The sequence below is a fragment of the Neoarius graeffei genome, chromosome 14 (assembly GCF_027579695.1).
Source record: "Neoarius graeffei isolate fNeoGra1 chromosome 14, fNeoGra1.pri, whole genome shotgun sequence".
Classification (NCBI taxonomy): Eukaryota; Metazoa; Chordata; class Actinopteri; order Siluriformes; family Ariidae; genus Neoarius; species Neoarius graeffei.
The window spans coordinates 8,281,905-8,302,790 of NC_083582.1; the positions used below are offsets into that span (position 1 = coordinate 8,281,905).

The 20,886-nt window shown below is 45.2% G+C and overlaps 1 protein-coding gene and 5 non-coding genes across 8 annotated transcripts in view; 1 reads left to right on the forward strand and 5 right to left on the reverse strand.

Moving 5' to 3' along the window:
- Window positions 1-20,886, forward strand: part of cpxm2 (carboxypeptidase X (M14 family), member 2) — a 164,320-nt gene that overhangs the window by 122,838 nt on the left and 20,596 nt on the right. For all 3 annotated transcript variants that reach the window (XM_060939219.1, XM_060939220.1, XM_060939221.1), the window contains exon 10: window positions 10,943-11,122. In XM_060939219.1, the coding sequence (XP_060795202.1) occupies window positions 10,943-11,122 (180 nt within the window). The remainder of the gene's footprint in view (window positions 1-10,942; window positions 11,123-20,886) is intronic.
- trnai-uau (transfer RNA isoleucine (anticodon UAU)) lies at window positions 413-505 on the reverse strand. The gene is given in 2 exon segments: window positions 413-448; window positions 468-505. It is a non-coding gene; the product is annotated as a tRNA-Ile (tRNA).
- Window positions 2,059-2,151, reverse strand: trnai-uau (transfer RNA isoleucine (anticodon UAU)). Its single transcript is given in 2 exon segments — window positions 2,059-2,094; window positions 2,114-2,151. It is a non-coding gene; the product is annotated as a tRNA-Ile (tRNA).
- trnai-uau (transfer RNA isoleucine (anticodon UAU)) lies at window positions 3,467-3,559 on the reverse strand. The gene is given in 2 exon segments: window positions 3,467-3,502; window positions 3,522-3,559. It is a non-coding gene; the product is annotated as a tRNA-Ile (tRNA).
- trnai-uau (transfer RNA isoleucine (anticodon UAU)) lies at window positions 5,019-5,111 on the reverse strand. The gene is given in 2 exon segments: window positions 5,019-5,054; window positions 5,074-5,111. It is a non-coding gene; the product is annotated as a tRNA-Ile (tRNA).
- On the reverse strand, window positions 6,426-6,518 carry trnai-uau (transfer RNA isoleucine (anticodon UAU)). The gene is given in 2 exon segments: window positions 6,426-6,461; window positions 6,481-6,518. It is a non-coding gene; the product is annotated as a tRNA-Ile (tRNA).

A 20,886-nucleotide genomic window follows, 5' to 3' on the forward strand; every position in this document is an offset into this window, starting at 1 on the left:
GCTGTCCCTTGGCAGAAGGGCAACGCTCGTGCGCGCCAGGAGAACCGTGGGTGCTCAAGGGGCAAGGTGCCCATTGAATCGACACGGTTCTCGACTCACAGCGCAGAGAGGCTAAGCTCCAGGACCTGCTCAACTCGAAGAGTACAGCCCCGAAAAATGTTCCTGGATCCCAGGTCACGACACAAACGATGTACTTGGGTTTGCCCGGATGGTGCACGAGGGGCTGGCTGGTTCAATTGGGAACAAAAACAGTTGCCGACATGGAGAAAACGTGACGCAGAAGGACCCGGTTTTGCCTTGTCGACGGACTCGGGACATGACGGCAAGACCAAGAGTACTTGTGCTCTTGACGTGCATACTGAAGTTTAATGCAGCCACACGCTTAAAGATTGGAGGCGATGCATAAACACAGTGCTCCAGGTGAAGATCGAACTCACAACCTCGGCATGGCTTCACATGTACTGCTGTATAAGTACCGTGCGCTAACCTATTGCGCCACTGGAGCACTCTGAAAGGGGAAGCCCCCGCTCGAGCTGTGGAGTGTTTCCCAAAACTCAGCGAGAAGCCCAAACTTCATCCAGTCGCCCTCTTCTCAACGAAAGGAACGCTTGTGCCGCGTGGGTGGCCATGATGTGGCGGACAGATTGCTGCTACTACCTTTGGAAGAATTCCGGCTCAAGGGTGCCCCGCACTCCTTCGCCACGCTCACCGATAGTAAGAACGTCGAATTTCTGAGAACCCCTCAATGACTCAACTCTCGCCAGTCAAGATGGGCTGCGTTTTTCACGAGCTTCCCGTTCTCTGGTTCCTTCGTTCCAAGCGCCAAGAATGGCGAGGCAGATGCTCTGTCCTGCAAGCCAGAAGCTCCTTTTCCCCAAATCACGCTTCGTGTGTGCTCTAACTTTGGATCTGGATGAAAAAATAAACGGTGCCAACCGTCTTCACGCTCCTGGCCCATGCCCTCAAAGAAGGCCCCCTTTCCCCTCATCTGGAGCCCAAATTCACCACCTGGGCCCACACTGGACCTGCTACAGGTCACCCACGCACCCGTGACTGACACCACAACGAACTCTGTTGGCCTCATACATTGCCAGACTTCCAACAATTCACATCGTCCCAGTGTGGGAGGCTACCAATGACCACCTAGAACAGGTGGTGCCAAGCTATTAAGATTTCACCGCTCAACGCAGACCACTCCGCAGCGCGGGCCTTGTGATCGAGTCCGGATGTCCACGTGGGACGTCCAACAATTCACATCGTCCCAGTGTGGGAGGCTACCAATGACCACCTAGAACAGGTGGTGCCAAGCTATTAAGATTTCACCGCTCAACGCAGACCACTCCGCAGCGCGGGCCTTGTGATCGAGTCCGGATGTCCACGTGGGACGTCCACGTTGAACAGTGGTGCAGAATCCGTCCACACCAATTTACATTGGGCCTTACGGTACATTGTTCTTCAATGCGTCACTGATGTCACGGATCCGCTTGAGCTACCCAAGGAGTCCTGGCGCTCTCTCCCTCCTTCCATGTGTCATGTCTCGATCCAGTAATCCGCTGTCCCTTGGCAGAAGGGCAACGCTCGTGCGCGCCAGGAGAACCGTGGGTGCTCAAGGGGCAAGGTGCCCATTGAATCGACACGGTTCTCGACTCACAGCGCAGAGAGGCTAAGCTCCAGGACCTGCTCAACTCGAAGAGTACAGCCCCGAAAAATGTTCCTGGATCCCAGGTCACGACACAAACGATGTACTTGGGTTTGCCCGGATGGTGCACGAGGGGCTGGCTGGTTCAATTGGGAACAAAAACAGTTGCCGACATGGAGAAAACGTGACGCAGAAGGACCCGGTTTTGCCTTGTCGACGGACTCGGGACATGACGGCAAGACCAAGAGTACAAAAACAGTTGCCGACATGGAGAAAACGTGACGCAGAAGGACCCGGTTTTGCCTTGTCGACGGACTCGGGACATGACGGCAAGACCAAGAGTACTTGTGCTCTTGACGTGCATACGGAAGTTTAATGCAGCCACACGCTTAAAGATTGGAGGTGATGCATAAACACAGTGCTCCAGGTGAGGATCGAACTCACAACCTCGGCATGGCTTCACATGTACTGCTGTATAAGTACCGTGCGCTAACCTATTGCGCCACTGGAGCACTCTGAAAGGGGAAGCCCCTGCTCGAGCTGTGGAGTGTTTCCCAAAACTCAGCGAGAAGCCCAAACTTCATCCAGTCGCCCTCTTCTCAACGAAAGGAACGCTTGTGCCGCGTGGGTGGCCATGATGTGGCGGACAGATTGCTGCTGCTACCTTTGGAAGAATTCCGGCTCAAGGGTGCCACTCACTCCTTCGCCACGCTCACCGAAAGTAAGAACGTCGAATTTCTGAGAACCCCTCAATGACTCAACTCTCGCCAGTCAAGATGGGCTGCGTTTTTGACGAGCTTCCCGTTCTCTGGTTCCTTCGTTCCAAGCGCCAAGAATGGCGATGCAGATGCTCTGTCCTGCAAGCCAGAAGCTCCTTTTCCCCAAATCACGCTTCGTGTGTGCTCTAACTTTGGATCTGGATGAAAAAATAAACGGTGCCAACCGTCTTCACGCTCCTGGCCCATGCCCTCAAAGAAGGCCCCCTTTCCCCTCATCTGGAGCCCAAATTCACCACCTGGGCCCACACTGGACCTGCTACAGGTCACCCACGCACCCGTGACTGACACCACAACGAACTCTGTTGGCCTCATACATTGCCAGACTTCCAACAATTCACATCGTCCCAGTGTGGGAGGCTACCAATGACCACCTAGAACAGGTGGTGCCAAGCTATTAAGATTTCACCGCTCAACGCAGACCACTCCGCAGCGCGGGCCTTGTGATCGAGTCCGGATGTCCACGTGGGACGTCCACGTTGAACAGTGGTGCAGAATGCGTCCACACCAATTTACATTGGGCCTTACGGTACATTGTTCTTCAATGCGTCACTGATGTCACGGATCCGCTTGAGCTACCCAAGGAGTCCTGGCGCTCTCTCCCTCCTTCCATGTGTCATGTCTCGATCCAGTAATCCGCTGTCCCTTGGCAGAAGGGCAACGCTCGTGCGCGCCAGGAGAACCGTGGGTGCTCAAGGGGCAAGGTGCCCATTGAATCGACACGGTTCTCGACTCACAGCGCAGAGAGGCTAAGCTCCAGGACCTACTCAACTCGAACGAGTACAGCCCCGAAAAATGTTCCTGGATCCCAGGTCACGACACAAACGATGTACTTGGGTTTGCCCGGATGGTGCACGAGGGGCTGGCTGGTTCAATTGGGAACAAAAACAGTTGCGGACATGGAGAAAACGTGACGCAGAAGGACCCTGTTTTGCCTTGTCGACGGACTCGGGACATGACGGCAAGACCAAGAGTACTTGTGCTCTTGACGTGCATACTGAAGTTTAATGCAGCCACACGCTGAAAGATTGGAGGCGATGCATAAACACAGTGCTCCAGGTGAGGATCAAACTCACAACCTCAGCATGGCTTCACATGTACTGCTGTATAAGTACCGTGCGCTAACCTATTGCGCCACTGGAGCACTCTGAAAGGGGAGGCCCCCGCTCGAGCTGTGGAGTGTTTCCCAAAACTCAGCGAGAAGCCCAAACTTCATCCAGTCGCCCTCTTCTCAACGAAAGGAACGCTTGTGCCGCGTGGGTGGCCATGATGTGGCGGACAGATTGCTGCTACTACCTTTGGAAGAATTCCGGCTCAAGGGTGCCCCGCACTCCTTCGCCACGCTCACCGATAGTAAGAACGTCGAATTTCTGAGAACCCCTCAATGACTGAACTCTCGCCAGTCAGGATGGGCTGCGTTTTTCACGAGCTTCCCGTTCTCTGGTTCCTTCGTTCCAAGCGCCAAGAATGGCGAGGCAGATGCTCTGTCCTGCAAGCCAGAAGCTCCTTTTCCCCAAATCACGCTTCGTGTGTGCTCTAACTTTGGATCTGGATGAAAAAATAAACGGTGCCAACCGTCTTCACGCTCCTGGCCCATGCCCTCAAAGAAGGCCCCCTTTCCCCTCATCTGGAGCCCAAATTCACCACCTGGGCCCACACTGGACCTGCTACAGGTCACCCACGCACCCGTGACTGACACCACAACGAACTCTGTTGGCCTCATACATTGCCAGACTTCCAACAATTCACATCGTCCCAGTGTGGGAGGCTACCAATGACCACCTAGAACAGGTGGTGCCAAGCTATTAAGATTTCACCGCTCAACGCTGACCACTCCGCAGCGCGGGCCTTGTGATCGAGTCCGGATGTCCACGTGGGACGTCCAACAATTCACATCATCCCAGTGTGGGAGGCTACCAATGACCACCTAGAACAGGTGGTGCCAAGCTATTAAGATTTCACCGCTCAACGCAGACCACTCCGCAGCGCGGGCCTTGTGATCGAGTCCGGATGTCCACGTGGGACGTCCAAGTTGAACAGTGGTGCAGAATGCGTCCACACCAATTTACATTGGGCCTTACGGTACATTGTTCTTCAATGCGTCACTGATGTCACGGATCCGCTTGAGCTACCCAAGGAGTCCTGGCGCTCTCTCCCTCCTTCCATGTGTCATGTCTCGATCCAGTAATCCGCTGTCCCTTGGCAGAAGGGCAACGCTCGTGCGCGCCAGGAGAACCGTGGGTGCTCAAGGGGCAAGGTGCCCATTGAATCGACACGGTTCTCGACTCACAGCGCAGAGAGGCTAAGCTCCAGGACCTGCTCAACTCGAAGAGTACAGCCCCGAAAAATGTTCCTGGATCCCAGGTCACGACACAAACGATGTACTTGGGTTTGCCCGGATGGTGCACGAGGGGCTGGCTGGTTCAACTGGGAACAAAAACAGTTGCCGACATGGAGAAAACGTGACGCAGAAGGACCCGGTTTTGCCTTGTCGACGGACTCGGGACATGACGGCAAGACCAAGAGTACTTGTGCTCTTGACGTGCATACGGAAGTTTAATGCAGCCACACGCTTAAAGATTGGAGGCGATGCATAAACACAGTGCTCCAGGTGAGGATCGAACTCACAACCTCGGCATGGCTTCACATGTACTGCTGTATAAGTACCGTGCGCTAACCTATTGCGCCACTGGAGCACTCTGAATGGGGAAGCCCCTGCTCGAGCTGTGGAGTGTTTCCCAAAACTCAGCGAGAAGCCCAAACTTCATCCAGTCGCCCTCTTCTCAACGAAAGGAACGCTTGTGCCGCGTGGGTGGCCATGATGTGGCGGACAGATTGCTGCTGCTACCTTTGGAAGAATTCCGGCTCAAGGGTGCCACGCACTCCTTCGCCACGCTCACCGATAGTAAGAACGTCGAATTTCTGAGAACCCCTCAATGACTCAACTCTCGCCAGTCAAGATGGGCTGCGTTTTTCACGAGCTTCCCGTTCTCTGGTTCCTTCGTTCCAAGCGCCAAGAATGGCGAGGCAGATGCTCTGTCCTGCAAGCCAGAAGCTCCTTTTCCCCAAATCACGCTTCGTGTGTGCTCTAACTTTGGATCTGGATGAAAAAATAAACGGTGCCAACCGTCTTCACGCTCCTGGCCCATGCCCTCAAAGAAGGCCCCCTTTCCCCTCATCTGGAGCCCAAATTCACCACCTGGGCCCACACTGGACCTGCTACAGGTCACCCACGCACCCGTGACTGACACCACAACGAACTCTGTTGGCCTCATACATTGCCAGACTTCCAACAATTCACATCGTCCCAGTGTGGGAGGCTACCAATGACCACCTAGAACAGGTGGTGCCAAGCTATTAAGATTTCACCGCTCAACGCAGACCACTCCAAAGCGCGGGCCTTGTGATCGAGTCCGGATGTCCACGTGGGACGTCCACGTTGAACAGTGGTGCAGAATGCGTCCACACCAATTTACATTGGGCCTTACGGTACATTGTTCTTCAATGCGTCACTGATGTCACGGATCCGCTTGAGCTACCCAAGGAGTCCTGGCGCTCTCTCCCTCCTTCCATGTGTCATGTCTCGATCCAGTAATCCGCTGTCCCTTGGCAGAAGGGCAACGCTCGTGCGCGCCAGGAGAACCGTGGGTGCTCAAGGGGCAAGGTGCCCATTGAATCGACACGGTTCTCGACTCACAGCGCAGAGAGGCTAAGCTCCAGGACCTGCTCAACTCGAAGAGTACAGCCCCGAAAAATGTTCCTGGATCCCAGGTCACGACACAAACGATGTACTTGGGTTTGCCCGGATGGTGCACGAGGGGCTGGCTGGTTCAATTGGGAACAAAAACAGTTGCCGACATGGAGAAAACGTGACGCAGAAGGACCCGGTTTTGCCTTGTCGACGGACTCGGGACATGACGGCAAGACCAAGAGTACTTGTGCTCTTGACGTGCATACGGAAGTTTAATGCAGCCACACGCTTAAAGATTGGAGGCGATGCATAAACACAGTGCTCCAGGTGAGGATCGAACTCACAACCTCGGCATGGCTTCACATGTACTGCTGTATAAGTACCGTGCGCTAACCTATTGTGCCACTGGAGCACTCTGAAAGGGGAGGCCCCCGCTCGAGCTGTGGAGTGTTTCCCAAAACTCAGCGAGAAGCCCAAACTTCATCCAGTCGCCCTCTTCTCAACGAAAGGAACGCTTGTGCCGCGTGGGTGGCCATGATGTGGCGGACAGATTGCTGCTGCTACCTTTGGAAGAATTCCGGCTCAAGGGTGCCACGCACTCCTTCGCCACGCTCACCGATAGTAAGAACGTCGAATTTCTGTGAACCCCTCAATGACTCAACTCTCGCCAGTCAAGATGGGCTGCGTTTTTCACGAGCTTCCCGTTCTCTGGTTCCTTCGTTCCAAGCGCCAAGAATGGCGAGGCAGATGCTCTGTCCTGCAAGCCAGAAGCTCCTTTTCCCCAAATCACGTTTAGTGTGTGCTATAACTTTGGATCTGGATGAAAAAATAAACGGTGCCAACCGTCTTCATGCTCCTGGCCCATGCCCTCAAAGAAGGCCCCCTTTCCCCTCATCTGGAGCCCAAATTCACCACCTGGGCCCACACTTGACCTGCTACAGGTCACCCACGCACCCGTGACTGACACCACAACGAACTCTGTTGGCCTCATACATTGCCAGACTTCCAACAATTCACATCGTCCCAGTGTGGGAGGCTACCAATGACCACCTAGAACAGGTGGTGCCAAGCTATTAAGATTTCACCGCTCAACGCAGACCACTCCGCAGCGCGGGCCTTGTGATCGAGTCCGGATGTCCACGTGGGACGTCCACGTTGAACAGTGGTGCAGAATCCGTCCACACCAATTTACATTGGGCCTTACGGTACATTATTCTTCAATGCGTCCCTGATGTCACTTATCCGCTTGAGCTACCCAAGGAGTCCTGGCGCTCTCTCCCTCCTTCCATGTGTCATGTCTCGATCCAGTAATCCAAAACAAACACTGTTTGCCTCATGTTTTTCCACCCTTGTGCTCCAATAACACTGGACATGTGACTCGAGTCAGACTCACAGTGGACGCGTGACTCGGCTCAGATTCACGGTGGACACATGGCTTGACTCAGAGTCACCCTAGACACAGGTCTCCCCTCAGACTCATCGTGTATGCAGGACTTGATTCAGACTCACAGTGGACACATGATTCGAGTTAGACTCATAGTGGTTGCATCACTTGACTCAGACTTGTGGACATGTGAAGCAATTCAGATTCATTGTTGATTTTGAACTCATCTCAGATTCATCGAAGATGGGTTGCTTGAATCAACACACACTTGCAGAGGATCTGTGATTTTACTCAGGCCCACTTTACACGGGGACGGTCTGAAACAAAAACGCAAAAGTCCGTTTTCGTTCTCACTTTTTTCCGCGTCTACATGACCGTTTTCAAGGAGGAAATCTGCGTCTATACGGTGACGCATAAATGTCTCCGCTATGTCCGCACGCATGCGCAAAGTCTTCCGTCTTGTCTGATCTGCACATCTGCGCCGCTGTTCTGTAAAGTTATCCTACCTCTTGGATTTGTCCTACCAAGCCTACTGTGCATGCACGAAATCCAGGAGGGTCGGAAAATTCAACAGTAGTTTTGTCCCACCGATCAGCTGGGCTGATAGAAAATCGGTAAGAATTTCACGCATTTGCCGATTTTTGTTTTGTGCTTATTGATCGAGTCTTTGGCCGAGTCAAATAATTTGTAATGACTTGTTTTGAATAATAAAACGGTCTGTATGCGAACTTGCTAGGATAACTTTACAGAACACCGGTCCGGCTGAGGTACTGTAGTGCTCGAGGGAGGAGCAGGAGCAAACCGAAACTCTTTTAATCTACCTTTATTAAGTAACACTCACTCTTGTTTCGGTGAAGAAGAGAAAAGGCAGTGTCCATCTCAGCAAAATAAACCCGTTCGGCTGCTAGTTTTGTTTTCAGTCTCGGGTTTATGGTTTCACGAGCGGCTTGAATAGGCGGCGCGCGTGCACGCACACGCGTGTGCGCGCGTGCGTGTGTAACTTGGCGACACCAAACTGAGGAGCTCCAGCTGAGCGGGTGAGCAGGAAAACACATCTACTGCATTAAAACACAGGGCAGCTTGAAGGTCCGTTGGATCGATGTAATCAGACATGCTCTTACTTTTTTACTTACTTTCTTACTTCCCGGGCTGGCATGTACAGTATATGACATATGTATGACATAAACGCGTACCCGACGTGAGCAGATCCGAGCAGAGTTTCGCGTATTGGGTAGTTTAGACGGATATGCAACGGGGGCCGTTTTTAACTTATCCACTCTGGAAGGCATTTTCAATTTTATCCGTTTTTCAGCCTCGGAAACGCCGTCCCCGTGTAGACGAAAGGCACTTCCGATAAAATATTTAGTCGTTTTTACCCGACAGCGTCCTCGTGTAAACGGGCCCTCAGAGTCATCAACTGAATGTGACAAAGACGTTGTGGACATGTTGCATGACAGCTGAGACTCATAGTAGATACAGGACTCGCATCAGACTCGTAGTGGATACGGGACTCAAATCAGACTCATAGTGTACGCATGACTCAACTCAGACTCAAAGTGGATGCGTTACTCATTTCCGATTCATAGTGGACTCTGAACTCAAATCAGACTCATCAAGGATGGGTTACTTGACTCAGCACACACTCGCAGAGGATGTGTGATTTGACTCAGAGTTATAATGAACTCAACGTGACAGAAAATCATTGTGGATATGTGGCATGATGATTCAGACTTATAGTGTATACAGGACTCGACTCAGACTCATAGCTGATACAGGACTGGAATCAGACTCATAGTGGACTACTCCTCAGTCTGCTCTGTATATGTTGTATGTAGCTCTGGATAAGAGTGTATTGTACATTACCTGTAATATAATGTAAGTTACACGAGAGACGTGTCTCAGAGGTGTGTCTCAGTTATGCCTTTACTGATTCTGATGTTGCACTTAAGCGCAGGTTTCTTGTGTGATATGGGCTCGAGCGAAGAGTAGGATTAAATCCAGCACCACTGTCTGACAATTTGATTTAACCACAATATGGTTCACGAAAAACGGGATTTTTTTCCTCACTAAGCGTCATTCTCTATCTCTTGCTGTTATGGATCTATAGTGTACATTGATCAGACATCCCCGTTTGAACCATGTCACACAAATTACTGTGATTTTAGTCACACTATCCATCTAGTTATAATTATTACTATTATTATTATTATTATCCTAACATTTTTTAGTACACTAAAATTCCCCCTCAGATTTCAACCAATCATCACCAAATTGCAAATGAAGAATACCTCTGGGCTGAATTACGTTGCTATGACTTTTGGTGCTGATCTGGATCACCAGACAGGAATGATCCATGAAAATGGGCTTTTTTCAATCACTTATAACTCTGTCACTTTTCATGATTTTTTCAATCAGGTTTATTTATTTATTTATTTTATTCAGGGTGGCAGGGCACAACTTTTCCTCACTAAGTGTCATTCTCTATCTCTTACCATTCTGTATCTATCAGGCACAGTGTCCAGATGTCCCACTTTGTAAGAGCTAGTGCAAATTACTTTGACTTTAGTCATAGTCTCTATCTAGTTATATCATCCCTTTAAAGTCCATGAAAGTACTTTTCCCCACATCAAAAACAAACAGTCATTATCTTACATAATGAGGTAGTTACTAATGAACTTGAAGTTTCTCTGTACGTGTAGCAGTAGAATAGCACTCGATCCAGCAATTTATATATATATATATATATATATATATATATATATATATATATATATATATATAAATAAATTGCTGGATCGAGTGCTATTCTACACTCACCAGCCACTTTATTAGGAACATCCCTACATCCACCTGCTGTTTTCTGCAGTTTTCTCATCATCACAATGTTCAAACATCATTATGGGAAAAATTGTGATCTCAAAGTGTGACTTTCTTTCACTGTGGCATGGGTGTTATGCTTTGAGTATTTCAGAAACTGCTGATCTCCTGGGGTTTTCACACACAACAGTCTCTAGAGTTTACACAGAATGGTGCAAAAAGCAAAAAAACATTATCGAGTGAGCGAGTGAGCAACAGTTCTGTGGGTAGAAACAAATGCCTTGTTGATAAGAAAGGTCAGAGGAAAATGGCCAGATTCGAGATGGTTCGAGATTTCTTTTTTTGCCAGGAAGGATATACCATAGTAACTCATATAATCACTCTTTACAACCATGGTGAGCAGAAAATCATCTCGGCATGCAACATAAAAGTAGAAGACTACATTGGGTTCCACTCCTGCAGCCAAGAACAGGAATCTTAGAATCAAGAACATGTTCCTATTAAAGTGGCCGATGAAAAATATAGCAGATAATTTGTGGTCTTCAACTCCAAAAACATGCAAAAAGGATTTCTCTGTGTCGATATTTCCTACTACTACTGTATACCCTTCAAAACATAAACTGTCCTGTCCTCAGGGCTCTGAGCTGAGTGGATGGTCTTTGGGTCGATGGAGTCAGGACGGCTTGGATATCCACCATAACTTCCCTGACCTGAACAAAATTCTGTGGGAAGCCGAGTCTCGGAAATGGGTTCCTCGTAGGTTCCACAACCACCACATCCCCATTCCTGAGTGGTACCAGTCCAAAAATGCCACGGTAGGTCATCTAGAGTTCTGCTAGAAAGTTTGTGAGCATCAAGTCCTAAAACTAGAGACAGACCACAACCCTATACACACTTGCAACCAGGGCTTTGAACTGGTTCAAGGAACGAAAATGAAAACCGGGAACTTTTTCTATTTCACATGGAACAGAAACGAAACCAGAAACTTTATTATTTTTTATGTTCCGGAACAGAAACGCTTATTAAAAATAATGGTAACCGGTTAATACCGGTTTTTATTTCGTTCCTCAAAGTTTCCGTAGCCTACAAATAAAAAAGCCATGAGTGTCTGAGCAAAGAAGAGCCTGAACGTTGCAACCTCCCTATTGGCTGTTTGTAAAAATGTATCAATTGTTGCCCTTCCCACGGGAATCATCGCGGGCTCGAGAGACGAGGCCTGACGAGTTAGTTCGTTGGTAGCAGAACAAAATGTCTGGACACAAATCGGGTTTTCAGAAAAGGAAAGAAAATAAACGGAGGGTTGAAAATACAAAAAAGGAGGCAGAAAATGCAAAAGTTTTAAGGTAGGACAAATGGTTACTTTTTAAGGCAGCCCGCCATGGCTGCAGGCTTTCAGTTGTGTCATTGAATGGTTACTTTTCTGAGGCAGCCCGCCGTGGCTGCCTGCAGGCTTATTTATTATAGCCCATTTAGTTAAAATAGTTGATATAAAATGTTTATAGTTATAGTTATGTGATGGTTGTCCTGATTTAGACTGGTGTTTTTTTGGGGGGGGTTGCGCGATGTTGCACCCGGGTCCAGATTAGGGCAGAACCGGCCCTGGCTACATTTCAGGTGTAGTTTGTTTTATGTATGTATGTACTTGCATAGATGTGTACTTGGTCTTCCAATATGGCGCCTAACAAAATCTCGCGGCGCGGTGACGTCATGCGGTAGCCCTCTATAGGGCCTGACTAGCCTTTGGTAACACACTAAACGAATTATCTTTCATTTTTGGCACTTTTTCTGTTTGTGTAGATGGGAAGACATACTGAGAATCCAAATTGCCAACATTTGAAATAATAATTGTTTTGAATTATTTCTTGTCTTATTTAATGAAGGTTGTAATAGAATTAGCCTACATTTGGCTTAAGCTGGATGAGACAGAGACATAATTTTATAGCCATTTGTTAAACAGCTGACAGGGAACGTAATTAACCATTCCGGGAACTAAATTTTTTTGTTCTAACCGGTTCGGGAACGTCTATTTAATGGTGGAACCCAAAACCGGAAACGTTAAAATTCCGTTTCTGTTCGGAACGAACCAATAGGAAAAAAATTCTGGTTCAAAGTCCTGCTTGCAACTCTAAAAAAAAAAAAAGAAAAGAAATAGTTAAAGCAGAAGATATTTAATCCAGTATTTTGGAATGACCAAGCCAAAGTCCAGATAGTAACCAAATAGAAATGATGTAGAAGGACCTAAAAAGAATAGGAAGTCCACCAACTCCATCAGCAGTTTTGTAAGGATGAATGAGTCAAAGTTCCTCGAACCATCACCAGCTACCGCAAACATTTAGTTGAAGTTATTGCTGCTTCAGGGTTCACCAGTTACTGAAAAACAAAGACTCACATACAATACTTTTCTCTGACAAAGATATTTGTTGGATGTTGTATAATTTTGCTCAATAAATGAACATAAAACGAGCAAAGTTTTTACATGTTTTGTTTCATTGAGTTCTCTTTGGTTTCTCTGTCTAGTTTTAGGACTTTGATGAAGATCTGAGTATGGTGTATTTCACTTCAAATTTATGCAGAAATACAGAGAATTTTAAAGGGGTCACAAACTTTCTAGCAGCACTATTTTTTATATACACATGCATAGCACTACAGATGTCACTGTGTGGTCTGTAACCAAGAAATGCAAGAAATACTGATCTCAGTGGACCATCAATCAGGCTGTAGGATTTTCCTGATCAAAGCAGATGAATCCAAAAGGTCAAATAAACATCAGAATCGATAGACAGCAGACAGACTTCCAGGCTAGACAGCACGGACACAAACAAACAGCTCAGGAACATCACTAGCCTTATGCAAGGAGCAAGACTTTGCAAAGATTCACTGAAAGTCAGTGTTCTTTATGTAGAGTCTCCTAATCAGGAGCCGATTGGTTAAATATCTATTCTTGAATAATGAAGTATGTATCAGGATAGAATATTGTATAACAAAAGCACAGATGAATTCTCAAATCTGATTGGTCAGGGGGTGTTGATTAGTTTTCTATAACAGGAGCTCTGACAGTAGTGCAGTTAGTATTACTGCTAATTATTTAACAATTATTCACCAAAGGCGAAGTGAATATCGGTGAAAAATAATCGAGAGTGGAGGTTATTATTTAAATAATATTGGTAATATTTTCGTAGTATATCAGAAATATTCCATTCAGTTAGCATAATATTGAACAACTCAAAGATGAGTAGCTGAATGGAATATATCTGAGAGACCACGAAAAAAAAGCCAGCCAATATTATTATTATTATATGCACAATGCACACATTCCTTTCCGGTGTTCACCGCGTCTTTCTCTTTCAAAATTCTCTCAAAATCTTCTGTATTTAACAAAGCAAACCTGGCGGCTATGTCTGTTTACAAATTGTCCCAGTCGCTTGCTAGCATGGAAGTTTTACGTCTCCAATGTGTGACGTCATGTTGTCTTGACAACCATGCAATATCGTAAACCATATTCAACGTAGAGCCCTGCACTCCCGCGGGAGTCCCGCGGGACTCGCGGGACCCGCCGCAAAGCAGTGCGGCGCGGGACAAATTTTGAAAGCTCATTGCGGGCGCGGGCAGGACCGGAAGTGCACATATGCGCCCGCGGACAGGGGCGGGAGTGCACATATGCGGCGCGGGTGAGAGCAGTGATAAGCTGCAGTCCCGCTAACTAAAAAAAGTGTTTGAAATAAAACTTATAAATTATCAATTTATGTCTATCACATATAATTTAGCACTAATAAAAACATTTTAAGATGCCTAAATTTGCAGAGAAAGTCAGATTGAGTGAGAAGTGGCATCTTAAGCTTGCCATTGATCACCCTAAAGGGAAATTCTTTGATCACTCTAATGACTCGCAGTTCACACCCAGCTAGCAAGAGAACCATGAATGAACTGATTTACTTGTTGCGTTAGTCTACAACTTTAATCAGAGAGACAGGTTACACAGTGACGGTAGGCTTGACTCAATGCTATCCCAGAAATCCTTCCTGTAATATGCAAATTTGGCTGTCCAGTCAGAGGCGGCCAAATTTGCATATTACAGGAAGGATTTCTGGGATAGCATTGAGTCAAGCCTACTGTCACTGTGTAACATGTCTCTCTGATTAAAGTTGTAGACTAACGCAAGCAATAAATCAATTCATTTCTTTTACTAGCTCTGCTTTGCAATAAAAAAAAAAAAAACATTGGTACAAAGTAAGCCCATTCACTTTTTTATGCTGATCAGAGAATTACAATGGTTTCTCATGTGATAAAAATGTGTGATTTGTGATTAAATATTTTAATTGTTTGACAGCACTGATTATTATTAGAGATACTACATGCTGAATTCAGAAACAAGGTAAACAATAATAAACGTGAGCTGTAGATATTTATGCTCAAATCCACTCAAAGTAGGGGGCGGGGCACCATCATGCTGTGTCAAGACAAGAACTTTCCTGAAAAATAACGTGAACGTCTGCATCATGCGGGATTTGCGGGCGGGAGCGGGACAAAATATGGCGGGCGCGGGTGGGAGCGGGACTGAAAATCATAATTTTTTTGTGGGCGCGGGCGGGAGCAGGACTGAAAATCATAATTCTTTGTGGGCGCGGGAGGGAGTGGGACTGCACAATGCGGGCGCGGGCGTGAGCGGGACTGAAAAATCCGACCCGCGCAGACCTCTAATTCAACGCTCATTCTCCTTTGGGTAGAGTGACATAATACACAGAGGATAAGCGATATGCTAACAATATTGCATGCTGTCAAACCAAATGAATGAAACCTGCTAGAAGTGAATAGAACACATGTTTTTATTCCATCGGAAAAGTGTCCTGTATATATAATAATTAACAGTTATTCCATGAAATTGAGTTGTCTATAATTCATGTATGACAAGATTGAGTGGAATAACTGTTTTATTCTATCCACATTCACTGGATTTTGAGAAACAGAGCATTTTTATTTTTTGCAAATTCGATAAATAAAAACTTTATACAAAACGTTCAACAAAATAATTTCCGCTTCGATTGTAAACAAACTGGCAAAATGACAGGAGTAATTTGTGAAAAATGCAATAATAATAATAATAATAATAATAATAATAATAATAATTCTTGAAAAATAAAAAAGATACCTTCTTACCATCAAATACTTTTATTTCATATTTTGTTGCTTTTTCTATATTTTTTGGGTTTTGTTTTTCAAGTAGAGTTTTTATTTCATCCTCAGTTGGTTCAGCAACACGTGCCGCCATTCTCTTCTTCTCCTTTAGAGTTTTTTGGCAGTTGGCAAACCAACTTAAAGGTGCATTACCGCCACTGACTGGGCTGGAGTGTGGAAAAGGTGATATTGGGGAGAAAAAAACGATATTATTTTAGTTATTTCTGTTTCTTTTAAATACTTAATAACAAAGTGATATATCTGACTTGATGCGCTCCGCCATTTTGTTTTTCTCTACTCATGGTATATGAGCTGATATCCTAGTAGTAGAGTGGCCAATCAGAGCACATGATTGCTCATATCCAATAAATGTGGATACAATAAATCATCGATATTCACTGAGCCTGAGGCGGATAATTGTTTGAGCATAAATACACAGGTGATTATTTCCAAAAAATAAAAAAAGGTATAAAAAATAACTTATTTCAATCTTCAAAAGCAACATGTAAATCTAATAATGGCATGGTGCAGACTTGTGTCACTTATCTACACCGAGTCACATAAAATACTTTGTTTTGAAATGGATAAAATAAATCATAATTCCATGTTACCTTTGAATAGTTTTAGACCAAACTTTGTAGCATCTTTAGTGCTTTTATTTAGGAACAGCATTTTCTTTCATCATTTGTAATTCTTCCTCACTTACGGTGACGAAGCGATTGGCTGCCATTTTGGTGATTATCGAGAAATAGTCTGATCTGCGTATTTACAACCCTGATTCCAAAAAAGTTGGGACAAAGTACAAATTGTAAATAAAAACGGGATGCAATGATGTGGAAGTTTCAAAATTCCATATTTTATTCAGAATAGAACATTGATGACATATCAGATGTTTAAACTGAGAAAATGTATCATGTAAAGAGAAAAATTAGGTGATTTTAAATTTCATGACAACAACACATCTCAAAAAAGTTGGGACAAGGCCATGTTTACCACTGTGAGACATCCCCTTTTCTCTTTACAACAGTCTGTAAACGTCTGGGGACTGAGGAGACAAGTTGCTCAAGTTTAGGGATAGGAATGTTAACCCATTCTTGTCTAATGTAGGATTCTAGTTGCTCAACTGTCTTAGGTCTTTTTTGTCGTATCTTCTGTTTTATGATGCGCCAAATGTTTTCTATGGGTGAAAGATCTGGAATGCAGGCTGGCCAGTTCAGTACCCGGACCCTTCTTCTACGCAGCCATGATGCTGTAATTGATGCAGTATGTGGTTTGGCATTGTCATGCTGGAAAATGCAAGGTCTTCCCTGAAAGAGACGTCGTCTGGATGGGAGCATATGTTGCTCTAGAACCTGGATATACTTTTCAGCCTTGATGGTGTCTTGCCAGATGTGTAAGCTGCCCATGCCACACGCACTAATGCAACCCCATACCATCAGAGATGCAGGCTTCTGAACTGAGCGCTGATAACAACTTGGGTCGTCCTTCTCCTCTTTAGTCTGAATGACACGGCGTCCCTGATTTCCATAAAGAACTTCAAATATTGATTCGTCTGACCACAGAACAGTTTTCCACTTTGCCACAGTCCATTTTAAATGAGCCTTGGCCCAGAGAAGACGTCTGCGCTTCTGGATCATGTTTAGGTACGGCTTCTTCTTTGAACTATAGAGTTTTAGCTGGCAACGGTGGATGGCATGGTGAATTGCGTTCACAGATAATGTTCTCTGGAAATATTCCTGAGCCCATTTTGTGATTTCCAATACAGAAACATGCCTGTATGTGATGCAGTGCCGTCTAAGGGCCTGAAGATCACGGGCACCCAGTATGGTTTTCCGGCCTTGACCCTTACGCTCAGAGATTCTTCTAGATTCTCTGAATCTTTTGATGATATTATGCACTGTAGATGATGATATGTTCAAACTCTTTGCAATTTTACACTGTCGAACTCCTTTCTGATATTGCTCCACTATTTGTCAGTGCAGAATTAGGGGGATTGGTGATCCTCTTCCCATCTTTACTTCTGAGAGCCGCTGCCACTCCAAGATCCTCTTTTTATACCCAGTCATGTTAATGACCTATTGCCAATTGACCTAATGAGTTACAATTTGGTCCTCCAGCTGTTCCTTTTTTGTACCTTTAACTTTTCCAGCCTCTTATTGCCCCTGTCCCAACTTTTTGAGATGTGTTGCTGTCATGAAATTTCAAATGAGCCAATATTTGGCATGACATTTCAAAATGTCTCACTTTTGACATTTGATATGTTGTCTATGTTCTATTGTGAATACAATATCAGTTTTTGAGATTTGTAAATTATTGCATTCCGTTTTTATTTACAATTTGCACTTTGTCCCAACTTTTTTGGAATCGGGGTTGTATATTAAATGTTAATACGATATCGTTTCTATAGTAACAGCTCGTTCATAGGGACTCGCACAGCAGACAATATGCTAATAATAAATGGATTAAAAAATGCACGTAATCATCAATCTGTAAGGAAACTTTTATTATGTAACATTTTATGGAAGGAGTCTCCAGTGTCAGTGCTTTGTAACAGTCAGTGGTAAAGAGCTGTAACTTGAAGGTGTGATATAAGAGGAAAAAAACACACCTGACATATGACATGCTGTTGTAGGACAATAATCAACACTGGAATGGTAAAAATATTACACAATCACTCAGTATTTTATTATCACACACACCCACAAGCGCAGTGTTTTATTCCTCACTCGTCAAGTGGCCAAGTGTTTTAAACTTTTTTTTATAAAGGATTATTCTGTATACAGCCATCTTTTCATTAACACTAATTAGTAATCAGTGCATACCAGACATATTTACTCCTGTCACTCTGTTTACCTGTGCAAGCTCGAGCATCTTTATTGAATAAGAACTCCATTTATTATTACATTTTCTTCCTTAATGGACTCACATTATAACCTTGCTGTTTAGTCCTGATCTTTTAGACAGCTTCTTCCTGCTCCGGACCCTTTCCCCAACTCCTCATCAGCTTTAAAACCCCAATTTCACCTCACCCAGAGCATCTGCTTAGCATTATAAGTAACACTAAATTGAACATTAATTTCAGACGCATTGCTAACTCATGCATCTTGGAGTTGTGAATAAAATTATAATGTGTTCCTGTACTGTGTGTAACAACAGAAGAAACCACAAATAAGAGCTTTAGTGCTAATAACAAATAAAATGAACGTTTTTATGTTAACATCACTAGTTTTTTCTTTCACCCTTAGCTCGATTAGCATGTTTCAGCAAAGTTTCACTTTAGAAACAAGCACTAAAACTCATAAGGCAGAATGTTGCGGAAAGTGAGCGGCCTGTGTGACATTTCTGTCAAAAAGGATGTTTCTGTAGAAGTAAGGAGAAACTCTGAGCTCCCTACAGCGTGTTTGCGTTAGATTAGCATGGTGGCCATAATTAGAAAATAGAGGCAAACTCTCCAGACTGACAAGCTTTTTCAGAGGTGCTTCTTTCCACACACACACGCACACTTCATGGTGTTCACCAGAGTGTGTGCTGCTGTTGCGGTTATTTCTGAGCATGTGTGAGTCACAGTCAGTGCTGATTGCTGTCATGGCCCTTGCTGTTATAGAAACTAAATCTGCTCCAGAAGTGAACCAAGACAGAACAAGCTATTAATAAATAACTCTAAACAGATGCAGCTAATACTGTAATTAATAATATGGTTATTGCGCATATTTAAAATAACACCAACAGTGTCTGAATGTATGATGGATTACAGTGTGTACTTCTATCATAAGTCTTTCCCATGCCAGGACCTGGTCTTCCCAGGCAGTCTTCTGTCCCAGTACTAACCAGGCCCTTAAGGTGCATATGATGGCACCGATTTTTGTTTCGATAGCCCTCTGCCTCTCACCTATACAGCCAGGGTTACAATGGGGGGCTAGTCCTCTGGTAACCGCAAGACTTTGACTCCCCGCTCGCATCTGTATTGCAGCATGCCTTGCCACAGATGGCAGTCAAGTCAAAGTCCCTCTCACACCAGAAACTGGTCTTCCCAGGCAGTTTCCCCTCCCAGTACTAACCAGGCCCTTAAGGCACATTGGACGGCGGCAATCTCTGCTTCTATAGCCCTTGGCCTCTCGCCTATACAGCTAGGGTTACAGTGGGGGGCTAGTTCTCTGGTAACCACAAGAGTTTGACTCCCCACTCACATCTGTATTGTAGTGTGCCTCAACAGACGGCAGTAGGTACCATTTTTTATGATGGGCTTTGGTATGACTCGATTGCGAGTAGAACTTGTGATCTCCCAATTGAGAGGTGGACTCGCTAACCACTAGGCCAGCTCATGGTTCTTGTGTACTCCTACAAACACTACCATAAAAGAACTTCTTTAAAAACATAAAGTATACGTTACAGTTTTACAGCTCTGAAGCCCTGACACTGGAGACTCCTTCTGTAAATGTCAAATAAACCATTGTTTATGCAGCGCTGTACACGTCCCTGTGAATGAGCTGTCACTATAGAAATGGTAACATATTAATAACGAACGAGCACATTAATACAAACCTGCGATACTTTCAGAGCTACAGTTGTGGAAAATGAACAAATCTTCTGACCAATCACAATCCAGAATTCAGCTGTACTGTGGGGTAAATACTGTATGCACATACACCAATCAGCCATAACATTATGACCAGGAAGAGAAGAGTCAGTTCTTGAAGTTGATGTGTTGGAAGCAGGAAAAAATAGGTAAGTGTAATGATCTGAGCAACTTTTGTGATGAAATTGTGATGGCTCGATGACCAGGTCTGAGCATCTCCAAAATGGAACATCTTGTGGGGTGTCAAGGTTAAAGCTTTTTTATTTGTCATTTCAACCATATACAGTTGGGACAGTACACAGTTAGAACGAAACAACATTTCTCCAGGACCATGGTGCTACATTAAACAAACTTCACAGGACTACAAATCTGCAAATACAACATAAAGTGCAAGAGTGCAACAAGTGCACACAATAAACCACACAAACAACATAAAGTGCAGAGTTGAGTGTGCATATTGAGGTAATATACGAAAAGGGAATAAATAAATAAATAAATAAATAAATGTAAACCTTGCGTGTGATAGGCATCATAAAGTTTGTAAAAAGTGATAGTGTATTGTTATTCATTGTGCAAAGTCTGCAGTGGGAGTGGTGTGATCAACAGCCCATGTGTATCAGTCCAGTCCCTCAGAGTTGAGAAGTCTGATGGCATGTGGGAAGAAACTGTTACAGAGTCTGGCTGTGAAGGCCCAAATGTTTCAGTACCTTTTACCAGACGGCAGGAAGGTGAAGAGATTGCGTGAGGGGTGTGTGGGGTCGGCCACAATGCTGGTGGCTTTCTGGATGCAGTGTGTGGTGTAAATGTCCATGATGGAGGGAAGAGAGATTC